The 21,665-nt window shown below is 44.0% G+C and overlaps 1 protein-coding gene across 3 annotated transcripts in view; it reads right to left on the bottom strand.

The window, feature by feature from the left end:
- Nucleotides 1-4,013, bottom strand: part of TRIM67 (tripartite motif containing 67) — a 53,494-nt gene extending 49,481 nt beyond the window's left edge. For all 3 annotated transcript variants that reach the window (XM_019549892.1, XM_019549893.1, XM_019549894.1), the window contains exon 1: nt 2,698-4,013. In XM_019549892.1, the coding sequence (XP_019405437.1) occupies nt 2,698-3,651 (954 nt within the window). In that variant the 5' untranslated portion in view covers nt 3,652-4,013. The remainder of the gene's footprint in view (nt 1-2,697) is intronic.
- Nucleotides 4,014-21,665: the final 17,652 nt, after the last annotated feature.

Genomic DNA, 21,665 nt, shown 5'->3' with positions numbered 1-21,665 from the left:
TTCCTTTAAGCCACCTACACTGCCTAATTGTCAGGCTTGGGCATGGGCAGAGAAGAAGCCAATGGGTAGGTCTTGTTTCTTGGAGGCAGTCCCAGGTTCTACAGGCATGGCTTATGTGATTAAGCTAGGGAGAAGGATGCAAGCAACCACACATTTTCTACCCTTGTTCACTGGCTGGAAACACCTTTTAGTGCCCCCAGATATGCTAAACACACAAAAGGGATTAAAGAGGAAGAGTGGTTATGGTCCTGCCTTCCCTCTGTTGTAGCAAACAGAGCCAGCTACACATACAGATAGGATCATTCTCCACTCACTAAAGAGGTGTGTTATAGTAGATGCTTTCCATGCATATGTGAGAGCCCTGGAAGGAGTCCTTTCCATGTTGCAGTATGGGTAGTGGTACAGTACTGGAGAATTAATGTACTCTATGCATGTAATGACTGATTATTAACTGATTCCATGTCTGTGTTTCTTAGCAAGAATGAACTTTATTTTATGTCATTCCAGATAAATTTTAGGATCATCTTCTCTTCCTCTTCATTCAAGAGAGATATGAAATCACACTGTTTTTTATAAACAGAGCTACCATTATCAAACTACCCAGAGGGAGCATCTACACATGCAATTAGTGTGCTACAATAAACTCTGGTGCAGTTTGTGCTAGAGTTTATTGCTTCTGGATGCTGTGTTTACATATGCACCCTATACAGCAGCATGTTGAGCTAGGTTGGACCAGGCCCAGCTGGCAGGGGACCCAGGGGGGTCAGCCTGCTAGTCCAGGGCTGCTCCACCCCAACCCAACATGAGGGTGCTTTAGTGTGGGGCTAGCCAGCAGGCAACCCCTGCACTGCAACACCCTCAAGTCCCAGCCAGCCCTGTCAATGTGGCAGAGTTAATTAGTTTACTGTAGCCTAATAGGCTGCATGTGAAAACACTGAGACTCTACTGTGGAGCTAATTAGGCAACTCCACAGTAAACTTCTCATGTAGATGTGCCCAGTAGCTCCATGTTCCACACAGAAGTCAACAAACCCTCTTTGATATGAGGCCAGTCCTGAAAGCACTGTCTTCCAAAGCCCTTGAGTGGCTACAGATATGCTAAGTGTCAGTATGAGGGATGGATCAATTTGGAACAATCTGTGAACTGGTCAAAACTGAGACCTGCCCCACAACAAAACCTTAACCAGTAAAAGCCCCACACCTCCATCCTTAACTGCCAGCATGGCTGGGGAATCTCCTTTCCCCCAACTCTCCAAAAGGTACAGGATGCAACTTGATGACACCCTGTAATCAATCAATGAGCCAAACATTCCCTGGCCTACACCTTCCCCCACTGATGCATCATCATTAATGGTATGACAGATAAAGGTCCAACAACAGTCATTTTCTCCAGTTTCATAGGGAACATTGGACTGGAAGGTCTGTCTTAAAAGCATTTCAGTTTTCTGTCCCTCACACTCTTATTGAAAGACTGTTCCAGGTAGTGAATCTCATTGCATGAATGGGTGGAAGCCTTTTTCTCATTTTCAATCTAAATGTATTCATGACTAGTGTATACCCATTTGTTCTTCCACTTACATTGTCCTTTAGCTTTGGTACTGTGATAGATCATAAGCATAGTTCAAGGATAACAAGGAAGAAGATTTTTAAAAGTAAGTGAATTAGTTGATCATATTCAATAGGTTTTTCTCCCCATCCTGGTGTTTATTCCTCTATATTTAAAGCAGTGATCATTTTCCCTCTTAGCTTTCATTTCCTAAGCTACAAAAGCATGCTCTTTTTGACTCCTCCTAAGACAGCTCTCCATTCCCTTAATAATCTTACTGGCTTTCTCTGCACCTGCTCCAGTGTGAATTCCTATTTCTCGGATGTGGATGACCAGAACTGTAAACAGCAGAAGCCACATTTGACTTGAGATTTTCAGCCTGATAAATTAACGCTGTTTCAAAGTCCCTGGAGGGATCCTTTGAGTTATGTACTATCTAGGTACATGAGACCCAAGGACTGGTGAAAAATGAGGGAAAGATGATGGGCTGTTGGAGAGCTGCATGAAGGAAAATATGCTGAAGGTTCTAAGAGAGTCATAGAAATGAGGTAGCCTTGGTGGTGAGATAAACCACAAGATTTCAGGATGAGTCAGTCAAAATCCCCCCAGAAGCTGCCACTGAGGTAATAGAGCACTTCCTCAGAGTAGGGCTAGATCCTTGGTCCATAATAGTCACACTTGATTAATCTGATCAGAAGAAGTAACCTTACAAGTGCCTTGAGGGGGTCAGAGCAGTTTCCCTTAGCACTGGGTAAGTCAAGATGGAGGCATATTGCCTGTAACCAACATGAGGCCAACCCCTGGCATATGGCTGACTTTGTGGATAATTGGAGTGGGGAAGAGACCTCTTGGAGGTAGTTTGTTGGAGGTTTTTTTGGGGGGAAGGTGGATTTTAGTACCAATCCCTGGTTCACATAACCCTTCTCTGGGGAAAAGGCAGATATCTGCTGCACAGATAAATTCTAGCAGTCCTGTGACTGCTCCTATTTAAGCCAGGAGCCAGTATAGCCCTCCTGTGGGCCCCAAGGTGGGGTAGGGGGAAAAGTGAGGGTTATTGTGGGCCACTTTTATCTCCTTCTCCCACCTCAGCCTGGCATGGGCCTAAGGAAAGGGGGTAGCTCCCAGGGGCATTTCTCTCATAGCCATGCTTACCTTGTGCTGCTTCCACATGGCACCCAGGGCTTTCACTTCATGCTTACTGTGCTTGCCATCCTCCAGGCACTGGTAGCACACGGGGCTCCGGCAGCTCACACAGTACATGCTGTAGTTTTCCAGTTCATGGTCCGTGCATGTGGGGAATTTGCGGGCACCCCCTGCCCCGACTCCTACTGCTGCCACTGCCTTGCTCGCCCCACTGTTGCTGCTTCCACCATCACCACTGGGGGCACCCTGCAGGCTGGGCGGTGGAACCAGGTGGTGCTTGGCAAAGGGACCCCGTGATGGGTGGCACTTGAGCTGGCAGGCAGCGCAGTACAGCACCTCGCATTGCTCACACAGGACGGCAGCCGGTTCCGGGGGGCTACGATCACAGAGCTGGCACTTGGCGGAGGTGGCGGCACGGCCTTGCTGGTAGCGCTGCACAATGGCCTCCAGCAGTCGGTTGCGCTGGAAGCCACGGAGGCCACGCTGGTCCAGGGAGGCGCTGCGGTGGCACTGCGGGCATGTGAGGGACGAGCTGGTGGCAGCACCCCGGGGAGCAGCTGCTGCAGCCGCGGCTGCTGAAGAGCCTGGAGGGGCTGGCACTAGTGGCAGCACCCGCACCCCATTGGGCGACTTAAGGCTGGGGGTGTAGGAGCCGTAGCCACTGTCAGTCTCACTGTGCAGGCTTAGCTTGTCCGCGTGGTCCCCACTGCCACCCGCTGCGCACTCATAGTCAAAGGCAGGGACGGAGCCCACTGCTGGCCCTGTCCCCAGCCCAGACCCAGCAGCTGCTGCCCCTGGCATAGGTCCTCGGGGCTGCAGCATGGGGGGCAGGTGCTGCTCGGTGTCCGGGGTCTGCACGGCGATGGTGCGGGCGCAGGGCAGGCAGACATTGTGCGAGCAGGGCAGGATGATGGGCTCCCGGAACAGCGAGCCGCACACCGGGCACTTCAGCTCCTCTTCCATGGCCGCGACGGCTTTGTGCAAGCGGGGACCTGGGGGAGGGAGGGATCAGGGAGAAGAAGGGTCGGAGCCGAGCCCGGGGCACGGGGGCCTGAGCGAAGCGGTGCTGGGCTCACCCGCGCCGGGTCCCCCCATAGCCCGGCCTGCCGCTGGGAAGATGTCGGGAGGGAGCGAGGTTGCAGCGCCCGAGCGGGGATGAACAGCTCCTCGCCGCGCCGCCGCCGCCGGGTTCAGCCCCGCGCCGGGGCTCCGCGCCACTGCAGCTGCTGCCGCAGCAGGGCTGACCTTGGGAAGAGCCGCCTGGCAGATGGAAGAGGGTATTGTTTATTGCAAGGGAATTTCCTTGCCCTTGCTGCGCGCAGGGAGCGTAGTGAGGCTGTGTCAATGGGCACGGCATGGAGTAATGTGCAGAGAAGGGGGTGGGGGGCACGGAGGAGGAAGGAGAGGAGTGAAAAGGGGCGGGCGTAAGTCTGGTCAACAAATAAGGCATCGCTCGCTGTAGAGCTGAGACGAAAGGAAACATTTTTTAAAGGCTCCGTGCTGAATTGTCTTTATATGTTAAACCCTCCACTATTTATATGGAGGATTAAACTTCGGGGGTGGGGGTGGGTCTTTATCCCTAACGCTTTCCCTCAGAGGACAAGGAAAGGAGGCTGGAAACAACCTGAAAATCTGGTTCCCTCCATACATGCCCTATCATGCTCGACACAAATGCAGAGCACAAAATGTCAGGTGTGATTAGGCCGCAGGATGCAAAATGGGGCTGTGTTATAAGCAGGCATCTAGGTTGACCCTTCTGGGCGCAGAAAGAGGGAGAGGGTGTAAGGGGTGGAGAAGTGCATGGCATCAGGAGAGCCAGGAGCTATGGAACCCAAACAGAAATTTGCTGTGAAAATAAATCAGAGGTGACAGCTGAGAGTTTTGTGAATTGATAATAACCATCATTAAGCAAGAGAAACCTGCAGCGGGAAATCCCCCCCCATCTGTTCTGTTTGCTCCACATATGCTTAGCGTGGATGTAAAGGCGGTTTATTTACAGAATGGAGAGATTATTAATAGAAATGATTCCTCTACTGTGGATAGATTACATGGTTTGTGGGCCACATACTAATTTAGAGAATAGTTTACTTAAAAGCCACTGTGATATTAAATTTGGTCCTATCAAGAGACGCCTTGTTATTGTGGCCTAACATGTTTCCGGGTGGTTCCAAAGTATCTATTTTAAACATAAGGCAGTACTGAAGTGTGATAGCTGAAAAGCATATTCAATAGAAACACCTCAACATTGTTTTGCCGGATGGGTCACAAAGATTTTAGTGCTTAATGTGTGTCATTAGGCAGGAGGGCATTCACAAATTTTGTTTTTTGTTTTTACCAGATGGGAGAAACACCATATTCACCAAATAGAGATTTTTATTAGCAGTCCTCCAGAAAAGGATAAAGTTGATGAGGAGGCATGTGACAAAAAGAGACAGATGAGTAACCTGATCATCTGTGTGGTGTTGTGGAATTAAAATTTTCAACTGGATTCATTCTTTAAACACAATACACTTTTCCTCTGAATTAAATTGCTTAAATTTTCCAGCCTGGCCCAGCTGCCTTTGATGCTGACTTAGAAAGGGCCAAAATGATTTTAAACCTTTGTACATTCTCTGTCTAATGTTGAATGAAGCTGGTTTCGCCCCTATCATGTTAAGCAAACCTCGAGATGGCTGCTTTGGTCCAGCAGAGAAAGGAATAGCTGCCTCCTCACCAGGCATGTTTGGTTTTTTTTCAGTGTGATGTATATTCTGGGGACAAGGGTATGAGGAATGTAGAAAAAAGGGAATTCCCTTAATCTCTGAGGTAGAAGTTTAAACTGATTTTCCTGCTGCTTTGTACTGCTTTGTTCCACAACATATGGGGGAAAAACTGTGGGCAATTTTTATCATTTGGTAATTAAGGTATTTTTATTATTTTCATAGTCTGAAGTGGATCTCCACTATGTCATCTGCCATCAATGGGAACAAATAACTATAGGAGGAGTATTTCTGGCATGATGTGTCACACACATCACAGTATACCATTTAATTTCTAAGAAGCAACAAATCCTCTGGAATTTAGGGGGTTTTTTGTTTCTGGATCTCATATCAGATGTAATGGCATATCCCATTTGTGAGATCCATGGCACAATAAAAGTAGGAGGAAATCAATTGTCCAAAGTATACACAAAATGCTGATTGGATTGCTTCGTTGTCTGATTTGGCAGGAGCAAGTGGTGCTTGAACAAAGACCCCTGAATTATGCTACACTTCCTTGAAGCAAGTGTACTTGTTAAATAGAGGCACCTAGTGAACACAAACACCACTCTCCCTTGGATTGAATATTATCTCTTTTTCTTCACAAATCTGATTTTCTCTCATTGCTTATTTCTGTAATTTATGACTGTTGAAATGGAGATTACAGAAAAAGTAATATATTTCAAAATCAATCCACATAATATCAATATTCTCCCTCTCCAACTTGGTGTTGTGTCCTTCATTCAAGGTCTTTGCTCTACATTTTTAAAGGTCAGTCTCATACATTTAGGTCTTGGCAGGATGACAGCTAAGTCTCAGAGAGGAGGAGCAATTTAAGAGGATGCACTTGTTCACACAGCCTACTGGCCTCAAAAGGGTTCTGTTTAAAAATAATTCTAGAGGCTGATTGCATTTGTATTCAGCAAAATGACACCATGGGCTGATAATGGAAGAATTAGGGCCAAGATGGGGAGCAGAACAAGTCATTTTCCCCTTATGGCAAGTGTATGCCTAATTATAATTACATTAGGGATGTGATGGTGAAGGATTACTATGCTACTGTCATCTTTACTGCTCTAGAGGGCAGAAGAGTAACTAATATGGACAGTGAAAAATGGCACTTAGATTATATAAGAAAGTGCACTTTGTAATTCCTAATGGCCAGATGCTGAAACACTTGCTCATGATGAGTAACAAATTACTCTTAAGTACCTGCTTTGGTTTTCACTGGGGCTACTCATAAAGGAAGATGCTATTCAGTCTGAGCAGGTGTGTAGGAATTTGACCTTAAATAGAATCCACAATGTTTTTATAAGGCAGAAGCATTCAAAGATTCCTGATCATTTTTGCCTTCAAAGGGACCTTTAATTCGATAGAAACATGACTGTGTAGGAATAACCTACAGACCCTTATTCTGGCAGTCCTGACTTTGATCATAAATGTCTTTACTTATTATGTAAATACCCCAGTAGTACTAGTATCATTTCCTTAAATCATTTATCCTCTATTAGTTCTCCCTCATTAATATCTTTTAGAATCTACTCACTGGAGAAAAGTTAATAGTTTTTTTTCTCTGTTTAAATAAAAGGTAAGTCAGGTAGCAATTCAAACACAGTGCAGAGACAGAAAAACAGCCAAGAGTTTATGTTGCTGGGTGGATTTTTTCTCTATCTCCTTTCTCTGGTCCTGATCCATTCCTCTGTTCTTTTCTTCCTTTGTTCTCCTCCTTTTCCTTCCCCCCCTCATGTCATACAATGTTCTTACACACTTACCCCTCCTTCCTTTGAATTTCATCTTACTTTTTCTCAGCCAGTCTGCTCCAAAAGGCTGCTACCAAGGTTGCTGCACTTCCTCTGATTTTATTTTCCATTGGCCAAGTCCCTTTGCCAACTTCCCACCCTTTTGAAGCCTCCTGGTACCAGCATTACAGCCTTTCTCTTGTTAAAGGGCTATCACTCATGCTGTTGAAATTGGAGCAGAGAAGAACAGGTGAATACACTCCATGAGTACATGCTCAATTGCAGAAACAGCTACAGAGAAAGGGTCCATAAAGCAGACAAGATCAGACAATTGTTCCAATTCTGGAGGTTTAACATGGGTGATTTTGCACTATGGTATGTATATGTAGCCTGAGGCACTGACAACTCATGGCTATGACTGAAATTAATGAGAGCTGCAAATAGCCAGCACCTCTAAGTATGAAACCAGTGTCTAAACAAGAGTATGTATGTTTGTGATGCATAAATACGTATGGCAGTTTACTATTATCATAGCTACTACAGACAGTGGACCGTAACACCTTTACTCTCTCCTCACAACTCAGCCTTCTACACACAACTGTTGTCCAAATTCTCTCTTCTAGTTGAAGGTTGAAGCATTCAGTGAGGCAACAAAGGCAGATGTTGGCAAAGCTGTTGATAAAGGTTATCTGCTCACTAACAGAGAAAGTTTTATCCAGTAAATTAATACAAAATTTTCTTCGTCAGAAGATAAAATCTGCCAGAAGAATGGGGGACCTGAAAAAAATTCCATATAATGAAATTCGATTCAGTGGGTAACTGTTCATCATATATTTTTGTTATGATTAAAAATGATATAATTAACATTGGTCATTGGTTTTTCTTTTCAGGAAGTGCTCACTCAACTAAATCTACTCTAGATTCACCTGTCTGCCAATTTTTGTGTAGACAGCAATATTGCTTTAGCAGTATGTGTCACCCAAAAATGTGTGGCTGGCATAGGAAAATTACAAAAAGAGGCTAATTTCTCGTAACACACATTTATGGAAAAAAACCCAGCTGAAATTTCTTGGAAAACACAAAAGACAAAAAATCTCCTGGTAGCACCTCTAAAGCTGTGCCACTGTGTGTGTGTGTGTGTGTGTGTGTGTGTGTGTGTGTGTGTGTGTGTGACCCCAAAGCACCCTACGTATATATTACAAGTCACTAGAATTAGTTCAGGTACATTCTGGGCTAAATCCTTTCACTTTATGCATCTATAAGGCAGGTATGCAGCTGTGGAACTGCATTTTTTGGCACTTAGGGACAGTTTTTGATTTGGCTTTGGGAACACAAGTACCCATGCACCCAGTAGAGTAGGGCTCCACTTTAGCTAGGCATGCATGCAGCAAAACAGGATCCTTCAGGTACACACATACAGTCAGTAAGTCCCAAAATTATAGTTCTGTAGAAACTCATGGTAAAGAAGAAAAGAACAATTTCCCATGTTTTAGGCCAATAGTCTAGTTCAGGGGTCAGCAACCTATGGCCCATGGGCTAGATCCAGTCTGCAAAAAGGTTGGACCTAGCTCAGGAAAGTCTGACCCAGCCTCAGGTGGCACAGGGATCAGGTGGCATGCAGCGTCACCATGCTACCCATCCCTGATGCTCTCCTGTGCCTGCACTGACCTCATTGCAGTGGTGAGATATCTTCAGTGAAGGTAAGCTCAGACAGTGTGAATTCTTTAGTGGGGTTGAAAGGACAGAGATTTTTGTCCCACATCAGGGACCTGGGTCACAAGCTCCAGCCCACCACAGTAAAAGAGTACCACACCCTTGCCTAGTGGTTAGGGCACAAGCCTAAGGAGTGGGAGACTCAGGTCATAGGTCTCCTCACACAGAGAGGGCTTGGAGCTGCATTTCTTGCAGCCTGCCTTTTGAAGCTGACCTACTGAGCTGCTGAGAGACGGAGATATGTTGGAGGCAGGAAGATGATAAAAGATTAGAGGGTGTATGATTCAAAGAGAGAGAGATGGATGCTTCCCTGAAGAGGATGGGGCACCAGAATCTAACTCTTCCTTCCCCATTGCTCACTGTTCATGTTACTAATGAATACTAAATGCCAGGTACAGTGGTGAGGGGGTGGCACAGCTGTATGTCATTATTCTGCTGTAAATTAAAAAGCCTTTAAAAAAGGTGGAATTTGAAGAACTTTACATGTTGCTCTAGGTCTCACATCCAGTGGTGCTGTGGTGCCCTCTGGTGGCCACACAACTCCTGCCTCTTCTGATCCCTCTGGGTGCCCTTCCCTAACAGTTACCTGCCACGCCTTGTTGTTGTTATAAACAAAAGGTTTGGAGGATGCCCCAAAACCCCAGTGGAATCCAGTCCACTGCCAATCTGCCTTTGTTTAACCTTCCATTACCTTTCCAGCTGTATTGGTGCCCTTAATGGTGCATTAAGGGCTGTGTTCACGACCTCTGTCTGCCCCTACAGCCATGCCTCTGCCTCACAGATGGTACACAATACCTTATCAAAGAGGTCACCCAACCCCACCACAATGATTGTCCTTCTTGGGCTTCAAAAGTTTTGTAGGAGCTTTGGCCTTCCCAGCTTTGACCTCTTTTCTCTAGATGTGCCTTCTTAGCCTAGGCTCACTGCACCAGACCTCAGCTTCTGGGCTACAGTACCAGTCTCACCCTTTTGGGGGCTCTGGTCCCCTGGTCCTGTTTTTTCCACTTCCAGGCTCTGGGCCCCCTCTAGCCCTAGTCTCACCCTCCCCAGGCTCTGGACACTTGGCCCCATCCTTGGCCCCCCTGAGCTACAAATCTGACACTCCCAGATTCAGGTCACTTCTATTGCTCCTCTCAGGCTCAGTCTTTAGTCCTCTCAACCTCAAACCGCCTACTTCTTATGCCCTGCCCCTGGCAAGGCTTTACATCTTGCAGTGTTCCTCAGACACCCCTTGTGGCCACCTCTTCACACCTTTATAGCCATGCCCAGTCTGCTGGTTTGAACTAGAAAAAAAAGTAAGCTATGGCTTTAACAAAAACCTCCCCACTTTGGGTAAACAAACATTTAAGCAGCCCTCATCCCCTGGGGCTCTCACTTCTCTGCCTTCAGAATGTCTTTGTGCCTGTGGGAGGTTATCATACGTCTGCTTTCTCTGGAGAGGGCTCAGCTCCCTAGAAGGCACCAGTCTACCCCTCCTTTCTTCATGCTTATCTACCCCAGAGCACTGCTATTTCTGAGTCATCTGACTCATTAGCCCACACAGATGTTTCTCTTTAGGCCCTTTTAGGCCCTTCTCTTCCCCTTTTTTGCAGCTTCAGTCTGAGCTGTGCAGTCCTTGACTCAGCTGACTTTGGCTCCCTATTACACATGTACATGTTCATTGCCTCAATAAGCCTTAGTGTTCACTGAGCATAAGGATAGTGATTCTGACTGATCATTGAACAGGAGGGAAAAAGGTTCTGTATGCCCTACTCCATTTGAATCCCCCAGATAGAGATAAGCATAATCTATTTACCTAGCCAAAGTATTATACCGCAAAATGGTATAATGATACAATGCTATCTATGCTTTTGGTAAAAACATGGAAAATAATCAAGAAAAGAGCAAGCACATTGTAAGTAAGGATGAAAAAGAAATCTTTAACCAGAAGAAAAGAAGCAGGAGATAAAGTTACTTTTAACACTGAACCACTGGTATAATCCAATAGAAAGCAAAATTGCTGGAGAGAACAACAGACAGCTAGGAAAGGAAGCCGGTTAGGCTTGATATTTCATTGTCTTGTCCAGTTTTAAATCAGTGTAAATCATTAGTTTTCTGATTTGGAAGATCACACTGACTTGGCATTCACTCTGTGTGAGACTATCTTACACAAGGCATGGGAGAGTTGCATCTATGGTGAAAGGAATGGTGAATTTTGCCCCTGACATTTAGCACACCTGAAAATGAAGGCAATAATCAGAGAACTGAGCCAGGGAGTTGATATATCTGTGACTCACTAAGAAGAGGACTCATCAGGAAAGGAGACTTAAGAAGCTTTTCTACAGCTTTGTGCATAAGAATAGATGGCAATCACCATCTTTGTCCAGCAAGAGACAGCCAACAAGGAAATTCAACTGGAGCTAAAGTGAATTACCAATAACCTTTAGCGACTGGTTTTCTTTGTCCATTTCTAAAGAAGCTAGAGATCAGCACCTGTCACAAACACTTAGAAAGGCGTGCTCTCAGGTGCTGCCTTTGAAAGACCAATGGACAGCGTTTGATCTTTCGAAACAGACAACCCTGACTTGGCCATAAGACATGAGATACAAGCTAGGGGAGGATGGATTTTTACTGATCACAGACCCATCAATAAAAAGGATATCCCAGTAAAATCAATGCTAGGGAGCAGATTTGACAGAGGCAGCAGTGACACTGCAGTTAGGAAGCCAAGAGATTGGAAACAGACCCAGTAGGCAGGGGCACAGAGGACCAATTGGGCCATTGGAACAAATCCTTGGGGCCAGATGCAGATGTACAGCTACTTGTGATGCTCTCAACCCTGCTCATTTTCCACTGATGCATCCCATTACGGGGTTGAGCTCCCCAATTCTCAATTCAGTATTATGTTTTATCCTGATCTGAAAAATAACTTGCCTGCCTCACACTTTTGTTCTCCTTTCTTTGCAACATTTGTTTTTGCTTTTAAATCAGTTTTTAGCTGTGTGTTTTTCACATTTCCCCCCTTTGACTAATTTTTCTAACTCTCCCTGATTGGCCCTTTATATAGCTTTCCTCTCTGTTCTCTTCCTGCCACCCATACTCACTCTCATTTGCTTTTTTAATCAAGCTTTTCTTCCACCCATCTCTGTCTCTGTCTCCATCCTCTACCCATTACTTGGTCTCTCCTGCCACCCATCTCACACATAACCTCTTGTATCCACCACTTTTCTTTCCCTACCTCATAGCAAGCCAATCCCCCATTCTAATTTTGCCTTCAAGTGACTAGGTGGGATAGGGTTAGCACAGCTCTCAGAGGTTTTTTCTAGCCCCATGGTTCTCAACCTATAGCACATGGTCCAGATCCAGTGTGCTGAGCTGTGTCATTTGGTCTGTTGGTTTCTCTGTGGGACCAAAACTTTGGCAGTAGGGGAGCACTTGCAGCTTTAATACTGCCCCCACTTCCCTCCCACCAAATTTCCATGTGTTTGAGGAACCCCAGTAGCATAACTGTGGTGGGTGCCCCCAAGTGCCTCCTTGGTGGGGTGTGAAAAATATCCCCCATCATTGACACAGTGGCACCTAGAGCTGCCCCCGCATCCAGGGATGGACATCACTGTTCTAGCAGCCTATTGCTTCCTCAGTACAGACCACAGCAAGGGGCTCTTGTCTTGAGAGGAGAGAGGTTTTGCTTACAGCTTTCTTATGTACTGAGAGAATTTTCTTCTTCTCACCCACAAAGGAGAGTGGCCTGGCATTTAGCCTTGTGACTGAGCAGGATGTATCAGATCATGCTGTCCCCCTCACCTATCTAGTTCTTCCTCCTGAATCCTAGCTCCCCACCAAGGCCTGAATGGTGCTGCTGTGGGCAGGGCCTGGGGGGCAAAGAAAGAGAAAAACAAGCAGTCAGATACTTGGGATGCAATTCTGGTCTCCATGATATTCTGGTGTTATAATGGAGCTATAAAAGGGGCAGCATGTCCTACCTAAAGAGAGGTCCTTAAACCAAGGATTTTATCTGCTAGTATATGGTAATATCAGATGCAACATGCAACATCTCACCCCCCACACCAGGTACGAGGGCATGGTAAGGATGGTATGAAAGAGGGGTATATATGACTGGATCCTTCTGCATTCTGTGCTGCAGGGTGGACCACTGAGGTCCAAATAAGGTCAGTATAACTTAGAGCAGTTATAAGCTGTGATAAAGGAAGGAGCAGGTTCCAACCACCTAGAGTCAGAGGACGTGTGTGAGAGAAGTACAGCAGAGTGTGGCCCATCAGGCCCAATTCTTCTCTTACTTTGCTCTTCATTATACTACTGTAAGGATTCTGAGATCAATAGCATTACCTGTGATTTACAATTACCTGACTTATAAGAAACAGGTATGTGTAGGGGGTCAAACCCTCCTTGTACTTCTGGTGCAGCACTCTAGGTCTGTCTGGTTTGTTTTCAAGCCTTTTGTTCATTTGTCTTGCTCAATCATTTCTCTTCACAGAGTGAGCCAGAACCTTCATTTCTTCATAATAAAACATAGGTATTTTGTTTTCAAGTTTGGGCATGCGGCATGATGTCCAAACAGATAAAAGAAGCAGCAGGATAAGAGTGAAATAAGATATCAAGTGTCCTCGTGTATTTTTAAAAAATGACATCACATTGATGAGATGCTATCTCTCAGCTCACCTGGTGTGCGTCTGCAGTTATACAACTGAAGTGATGGAAACAGTCAAATTGGGATGCCTGAAATCAGAATCTGCCTCCTAATTTTTTCCTTGCAGGCCTCTTACTTGGTAGCTGCCTGTGAGTCTAGATCATTTATTTTTATGTTTCTAGGAACAGCAAAGAACTGAAACAGCTGAAGGGGACAGATAAGAGACTTAGCCCATAGCAGCCACTATCTTACTTTGAATTGGCTAGTTGCCTAAAAATCCTCTACGGGTATGCAGTTTATGAGAAGAAAAACATCCTTTTCCTGAAGAAAAAATATGAGCGGGAATGAATAAGGATCGCTTCTGAAACTATACAGCTTCAAAGATGTATGCATGCATAAGTGCACACACATATAGCTACATAAATATGTATGTACAAAGAGAAAATACTAATAGAAATTATATATCACATACATGCCTTACACTGAACTAACCTGAAAACAGCTAATACATTAATTTGTCGGGAGGCACAGTTAGCAAATAAAAGGTTAGCAGTGAGAGGACAACAAAGAAAGAAGATGAAGTCATCAACTGCACTGGCAGAGGCATTGCCTCACAGTCAGAAAGTAACAAGAGGCTTACTTGACTGAGCAGTGGCATAGGATAGTGTGTTCTGTGCTGGGAACCACCTACCAAGAAAGATGGAGAAACCTAGATGAACAATAATGACTGGGGGAGTTGAAGGGACTAATTTATAAAGGCTGAGAGGATAAGTGTTCATCCATGGATGTGAAGAGTTACATACACATTGACTTCATGGACGGATGAGCACTTATTCATACAAATAGTGCCATTGTAAGCAAGGGTATTGCTGGCATGAGTGCTCCCTATCATTCTACAGCTTGACCCTAGAGGTCTTAAAGAGGCCACTGCTATTGCATTGACCAAACAGCAGATTCATTTTAAATCACAGCTATTCATTTTAAATCTTTTTTTCTAATCTGAGAAATGCTTCTGTCTTCCTAGTATACCTCTGGCTCTCCTTGCACTAGATTTATAAGATTAAGATTGAAACAGAGCTGTACCAGTGTCCTTTCCCACAAATTAGGCAGCCTACCCTATCTGTACACTGTGCTACACAATCTCTTCCTCCTTCTCCTTCTCCATTTGAAGTATCCTGCTTTAATTCACAACTTGTCTTCTTTTGATCCCATAATAGGATAGTGACCCTGTGATGTAATTGTCTCGTGACCATCTGATCTCTTTTCAGTACTCTGCTTTCAACTTAACCTTTTCAGTCAGTCAAACTTTCATTTTCTTCTCTTTCCTCTCAGCCTCTGCCACCAGTGTTATCATTCTGTACAAAGGGAACTTTCTGCTTTATTACAGCTTTTCTTTCTTTGTTGGCTCAGAAAATGCAGTTTAATCCACCTGCTTCTGAACTGCCAGGGGGCTGCTGAGAATAACCATGTTAAAATGACCCTGGTTTGTTTAGCACACGTCCCATGCCAAAACAGCTCAAGATGAACATAAGGATTTTAATTTGTATCTGGAAATTGTTATATCTCTTTTTTCATATTAGTGGCACTGAATTGTCACTTTTGGCCTGTATCTAGTGCAGAAAAGCAAGTAAAAATTCAGTAGTATAGGGATTTCTATCCTTACATTGACAGAAATGGTGGTGCCTGGAGATAGCTTTGTTCTGATAACAGGACTATTGTGAAAATAAGAGGGCTTAAGATGCCAAAGGGCAACTCATTCTTTTAATCCAAGAACAAACAACACAGATAATAGTTTCATTGTCTAGTCATCATTTTGTCTATCTCTGAGAATCAAGATCCTTCTGGGCTTACTACCAGCCATTGCTACTCTTACGATGATAATGGTTGGCTCTGGTTTTAGGACCTAGTTGGGAGGGTCTGGGAGAAACACCCATCCTCCCTCAGACTGACTACAACCTTTCCACCTTTCCATTTGATAATAGGCAAATGTATTAATACACAGTGATAACAGAAAAAAAACAATGCAACCAATCAAGCATTTCTGGATATCTGCCAATTCTAGGGCTGTCATCAGTGTCAAAGTACATCTGGCCAGGATGCAGTCTTCACTCTGAGGCTCTCTCTTAGGTGTCAGATGGCAGCATGCCAGCAGTCTGGAGGTGGGGTGTTCGCTCACTACGTCATCTCTTGACACAGTGGTGGCTCTCTCCTCTAGTCTTGGGTCTCGTGGTGCCTATCCTTCCTTGTCTTTGCTGTATTCATCCTCATTTGAAACTGTTAGCAAACCAGGCTGGTTTATTCCCTTCAAGGACATATTCCTTTCATTGTAACAAGAGCAGAAGATTTGGGCAGGCCCAAAAGTAGCTAATCATTTTAAATCTTACTATACCAAAACAGCACCCCCCTTATTCTGTCCCCACGCTGCTTAACATTGCACTTTGTATTCAATCCAACAAGATTTTCTGCCCCATTGGTGTAGACCATGGGTCAGCAACCTGCCACCTGTGGGTGGATCTAGCATGTGAAGCCTTTGGATCTGGCCTGCAGAGTTGTGCCTTCAGTGGCATTTGGCAGTGGGGGATTCTTGCTGTGCTGCACTGCAGTTGGGTGGATGCTTTCATCTCCAGTCATATTGTGCCACAGCTGGACAGTGGGAAGAAGTGGCATCATTTGGGTCCCAATACCTTCTCTCTTCCAACCTGACCTTGATCATTTTCACACCACCTCCCCACCAGAAAACATAGCTGACCCCTAGCACAACCATACATCGATACTACTCATGGATGAAAGAGGCAAGATTCCCTTCATTTTTCCAGCTCCCCAACAAATCTCTCATATTACCTACAAATCAAGCTTGAAGGTATTTACTGGATGAGTCATTTTAGGAACCAGAAGTCATATAATATACAAGAGGTAAGAACTTTTATGGGTGATATCTTTTGTTGGATCATCTGTGTAATTAGGAGAGATGTTAGACAAGCTTTTGAGCAGAAAGTGTTCTTCCTTAGATCTGAGAAAGAAGTAGATACAGCTTGAACTAAATATCAGATAGAAAAATGACTTGTATATAATGCCATATGTAAATGAAACAGTCATTTAGAGGAATGGAGAAAGGCTGCAAAGCAACATTGTCAAGAGTATCTTCAAACCAAGAGAAGTGCAGTGAAATAGATAACATAATTATGTGGAAGAACAAGACCATTGAAAAGGGAAAAGGTTTGTTATTACCAGTGGAATGTAGATGGGTTAGGAGAGATAGCAGGTAGATTGTAATGACCCATAAAGCCATTGTCTACATTTAGTACAGGGTTTTTACTGTCCAGTAAGATTATGATATTTTGTTACTAAGTATGTCTTCTGAAGGTGTTTTGGAGACTTCCCTTGAAGGATAAAGACACAAGTTCCTCTATCTCAAAGGAGTTTATGCCCATCCACAATCAGGGGTGTGCTTTACTACACAGTAGAACATTGTAGACATTGTATACAGATAAGAAACCAATACTACAATACAGGTAGAATTAATTTAATCAAAGAAGGTGGAGCAAATTGCTGAAGGACCCTGGTAAAGAGTACTTGGGAATCAGGAAGGACTGCATTGTGGGAGAGACTTGGGAGAGATACTTTAGTGGTTCAGTTAGACTTAATATAAAGTCCCAGATGTTTCATTCAACCAATAACATAGTTTTCAGAAAAGCCCAGCATAGCTGAATGTAGATTTAAGAGACATCCTATCCAAGGCATGCAAATGTCATATATTCTATCCAAGGATGGTTGCAGTACTTTTTTGCCTAAGACAGACAGTACCTCTCTGACTGAGTTTGCAGTTCAGGATTTTCTGGTCTGGTAATCTTGTGTCACATTATAGTATACATAATGGCATGGCCATAGAATTAATGTGTTGTACAGAGCCATCAGCATTTGGGAACCAGTCCATTCATAATATAAACCTGATTTATGAATGAAGCAGTAGCTAACAGGTAATTTTTAAAAGAGGCAAATTACACTGTCTGCTGGAAAGAAATGCTATTGTTTCAATTCCTATAAGGAAAAGGGAAGTGAATGAAAAGAAAAAGAGTAAAATACTGGGGGTAAATTAGGGCAAGCAACTAAGGAAAGATACAAAGGTATTTTGAAACACACATAACTAAAGAGGATGATATGAACTAACCTATTTTCACTGAGGTACAAAAAGAAATGATTTGTCACAAAAGATATTATAGTTTTAATAAGCTGTAAAGTGAAGCTTTGAGAAACGTAATTGTAACCTTAATACCTCTAAATCAATTTAAAGACAGAAAAATTAATATGACTAAAGAACAAAGAATGATCCTTACCACCCATGATGACTAGAGTGTCACTGGCACAAGTAGTAAACTATATTAAACAAATGTCAGTAAAACATCCAGTATCCAAGGAGCCTCATGATCAGAAAACCTAAAGAGAAATCTGTGGCTGAATTAATATAGATAGAGGAGGACTGTTCTCTGTGAAGCAGTTGACAGTTGCTGACTTGCGCAACCACAGGTAAGATCCTGTGACCTAGTAAAATGGGTTTACTAATATAAACAGCCCCACCCCGGGGTACACATGTGAATGCTATGACAGGTTGGTCCCTTGGATATTGCACACCATACTGTGGTGTACCATGATGACAGAGGCAGATGCTTCAGATGGTCAGAACTTTAGGTCCTTCAAGCCTTTGCTCTTGCTGGGTCTGCAAAACACTCATAGACACATAGACAAGAGTATTTCTCTACTAGGGCAGCCAGGAATGAGTAGTTCAAATGCACTTGGCACACTTGTTTCATGGTTACAGTAAATGAACAAAGAATGGAATACAATTTACAGAAGCCCATTTCATAAAATACAGTCTAATTTTGCCAGATTCTAGGTATCCCCATGAGGTGTGGTAGCTGGTAAGAACCTGAACATGGGTGAATGGGTGCAAAAGGCTTGGTAAAAGTGAGGTGTTCAAGGCTTCATCAGGAGGTTTGTAAACATTCATAGCCCAATTCTTATAATGGCATGGGGAGGGGAGGAGTAGTTTGTAGGGCCTCTGCATAGATGTCACAGTATTGGCTTTCATGTAAGTAGCTCTGCTATATTTTCCATGCAGACTTTAATTATCAATGTCATAGCATTTTACAGTCAGCCTGTGGGCAAAGCAGGAGCTTACAACATTATCTGTCTCCAAGAAATGTATGATTTTGAGACAAGCTATGAGGTTTTCTATTAATGAAAGCTTTAGAGAAGATAGCCCCTCAAAATTGATTGAGTTATCTTTGCGTTAAATGGATAGTGAAGAATGAGTGAGTATCATTGCAGTACCATTCGAACTGCAACCTATATTCTTTGTATTTGGTCTGCTGTTTGCTCTTTTGGTTTCTCTTGAAGTGTATTCACAGCATGTATGATGGGAATGTAGCAGCATAGCTCAGGCAGTTCAAAAGATTAAGAGCAGAAGTGGCCTCTTCAATAGATTTGTGAGCTCAGCTAGTTAGAAGACCTAATATGTAAACACTATACAGATTGGCAGTAGGTCTCTGCTGTTCAGCTGGAAAATAACACCTTGCATCAGGCATCATATTTCAGCAAAGAATTAATACAATTCAAGAGAGGCTACAAGTGCCTCTTTACAGATATATTTGGGAGGTAATCCCCACCAACTCATAAGCAGAAGGTGAATCTGAACTGTGTAAGTGATCACCCCCAGGCTATACACTATCCCACTATGGCATGCAGAAATATCTTCCCAGCAAATGACCAGCCCTGAATATTCAGGCGCAACCCTCTGGGTAAGAGAAGACCAGCTGAGGAATTCACACATTTACTAAATGGCTGCTCATATCCTCATGGTTTATCAAAGATTTCGTAGACTCCATGCTGCTAACCCTGAGGCTACTGAATAGCTAAAACATGTGCAGTGCCCACCTAAGCCCCTTTCAGTATTTTTACTTGAATTTCTCTGATTTTTATCTCCCTACTTTATACTTTCTATTTTACATATTTCTCCATCTTTATTATACCACAATTACAGTAGTTAATTGCCTCAAAGGACCCCTGGGAGAATTCATCAGTATTTGTCAAATGCTTTGAGATTTTCAGTTGAAATTGTAAATTATTGTCATTCTTGACAAAGATCCATTCCAAATCTATATTAAAAACATGAAGATGCACATGTCTGAAATCTAGAATGTGAAAAATAATGACAAGGGAGCTGTACAAACAGTACAATTACAGTGTGATGCACAAGCATACAGAACTTCTCATGCACAGTTGTCAATAAATATATATTTCTTACTAAGGCAGTACCTCAGTCAGGAAGTAACTTCTGTTTGAAGTTTCTTTACATACACTTAGGGATGAGTTACAGTCAACTCGATTAAGAGGCAATACAGTTTCTATGTCAAATTCTAGCAAAAGAAACATCTTTAATCATGAAGGAGACAGCCAGGATAATTTAAACAAATAAACATCCCAGGGATATGTCTGAAGAAAAGTGCAGACTTGATCAAAGACTCTTTTATTTCAACTGACTAGCAGTACGTGGGCATGCTTTATGGTCCTGATTAATATAATCCAAAAACCTAACCCAAAAGTGGTTTTGTCCTACTACTGCAGTATAGATCTCCCAAAAAAAGAGAAGCAGAAGCAGAAAGTGCCTTATTTATAGAGAAAAAGAAGAGTGCTAAGCTAAATCTGAGCAGTCACAAAGCTTCCTCTCATACATGGATGATCTCTATTTGACACAAGAGGTCTACAGGCCAATGAGAGGTAAAGCGCTGCTCGACCTGGTCTGGCAACCGGGAACGACCTAACTGGCAACCTAACATCGATGGGAAGCTGGGTGACAGCGACCACGAGCTAATCACCTTCACCATCCACTGTAAAACTGGCAAGACAGTCAGCAATACAGAAGTCCTCAACTTCAGGAAAGCTGACTTTGACAAACTCAGGAGGCTTGTTGGTGATGCCCTAAAGGACCATGACCCAAAGGGGAGAGGAGCCCAGGAAGAGTGGTAGCTCCTCAAGGGAGCGATCCTCGATGCATAAGCTAATGCTATTCCATCTTGGAGGAAAGGCAGTAAAAGGGCTTAGCAGCCCCCCTGACTCTCCAGGGAACTAGCAGACCTCCTGCAGCTAAAAAGTAAGACCTACAAAGAATAGAGGACGGGATCCACCTCCAAGGAGGAATATTCCACAATGGTCCAGACCTGCAGGGAGCGAACGAGGAAAGCCAAGGCTGCGACTGAACTCCAACTAGCTACAAGTATCAAGAATAATAAAAAGTCCTTTTTAGATACATGGGGAGCCGGAGGAAAAGCAAGGGCAACATTGGACCCCTGCTAAACCAGAAGGGACAACTGACAACCAAAGCCCAGGAAAAAGCCAACCTACTAATGGGTACTTTGCATCAGTTTTTCATCAGTCTCATGGGTTGCCCCTGCCTGTTACAGGACAGTGAGGTCCGGGTGAGGGAGATCCCCTGCCCTACATCAGTGCTGACCTCATGAAGGAACACCTTGAGAGGCTGGACACCTTCAAGTCAGCCGGCCCTGAAGGTTTACACTCCAGGGTACTCAAGAAGCTGGCTAGCATCATAGCTCAGCCCCTGCCACAGATCTTCAAGAGCTCCTGGCACTCTGGTAAAGTGCCCAAAGATTGCAAGAAGGCCAAAGTGGTGCCTATCTTCAAGAAAGATAGGAAAGGGGATCCGGCAAACTACAGGCCCATCAGTATGACCTCTATCTCAGGGAAGGTCTTAGAAAAAAACATCAAAGAGGCCATCCTCAATGTACTGGCTGATGGCAACATCCTGAGGGATAGCCAGCATGGGTTTGTTGCAGGTAGGACTTGCTTGACCAATCTCATTTCCTTTTATGACCTATCACCTGGACAAGGGAGAAGAGATTGATGTTGTATATCTTGACTTCAAAAAAGCCTTCGATCTGGTATCCCATGATCACCTCTTGGCAAAACTGGCCAACTGCGGCCTCAGCTCCACCATGATCCACTGGCTAGGGAATTGGCTCTGTGGTCAGACCCAGAGGGTGGTGGTTGATGGAAGTTAATTGTTATGGTGTCCTGTGACCAGTGGGGTCCCCCAAGGCTCTGTCCTTGGACCCATATTGTTCAACATCTTCATTAGAGTCAGGAGCG

The sequence above is a fragment of the Crocodylus porosus genome, unplaced genomic scaffold (assembly GCF_001723895.1).
Source record: "Crocodylus porosus isolate Cpor-Errol unplaced genomic scaffold, CroPor_comp1, whole genome shotgun sequence".
In the NCBI taxonomy this organism is placed as follows: Eukaryota; Metazoa; Chordata; order Crocodylia; family Crocodylidae; genus Crocodylus; species Crocodylus porosus.
Note: the sequence above shows the minus strand (reverse complement) of the source record. Positions and strands in the feature narration are given on the sequence as shown.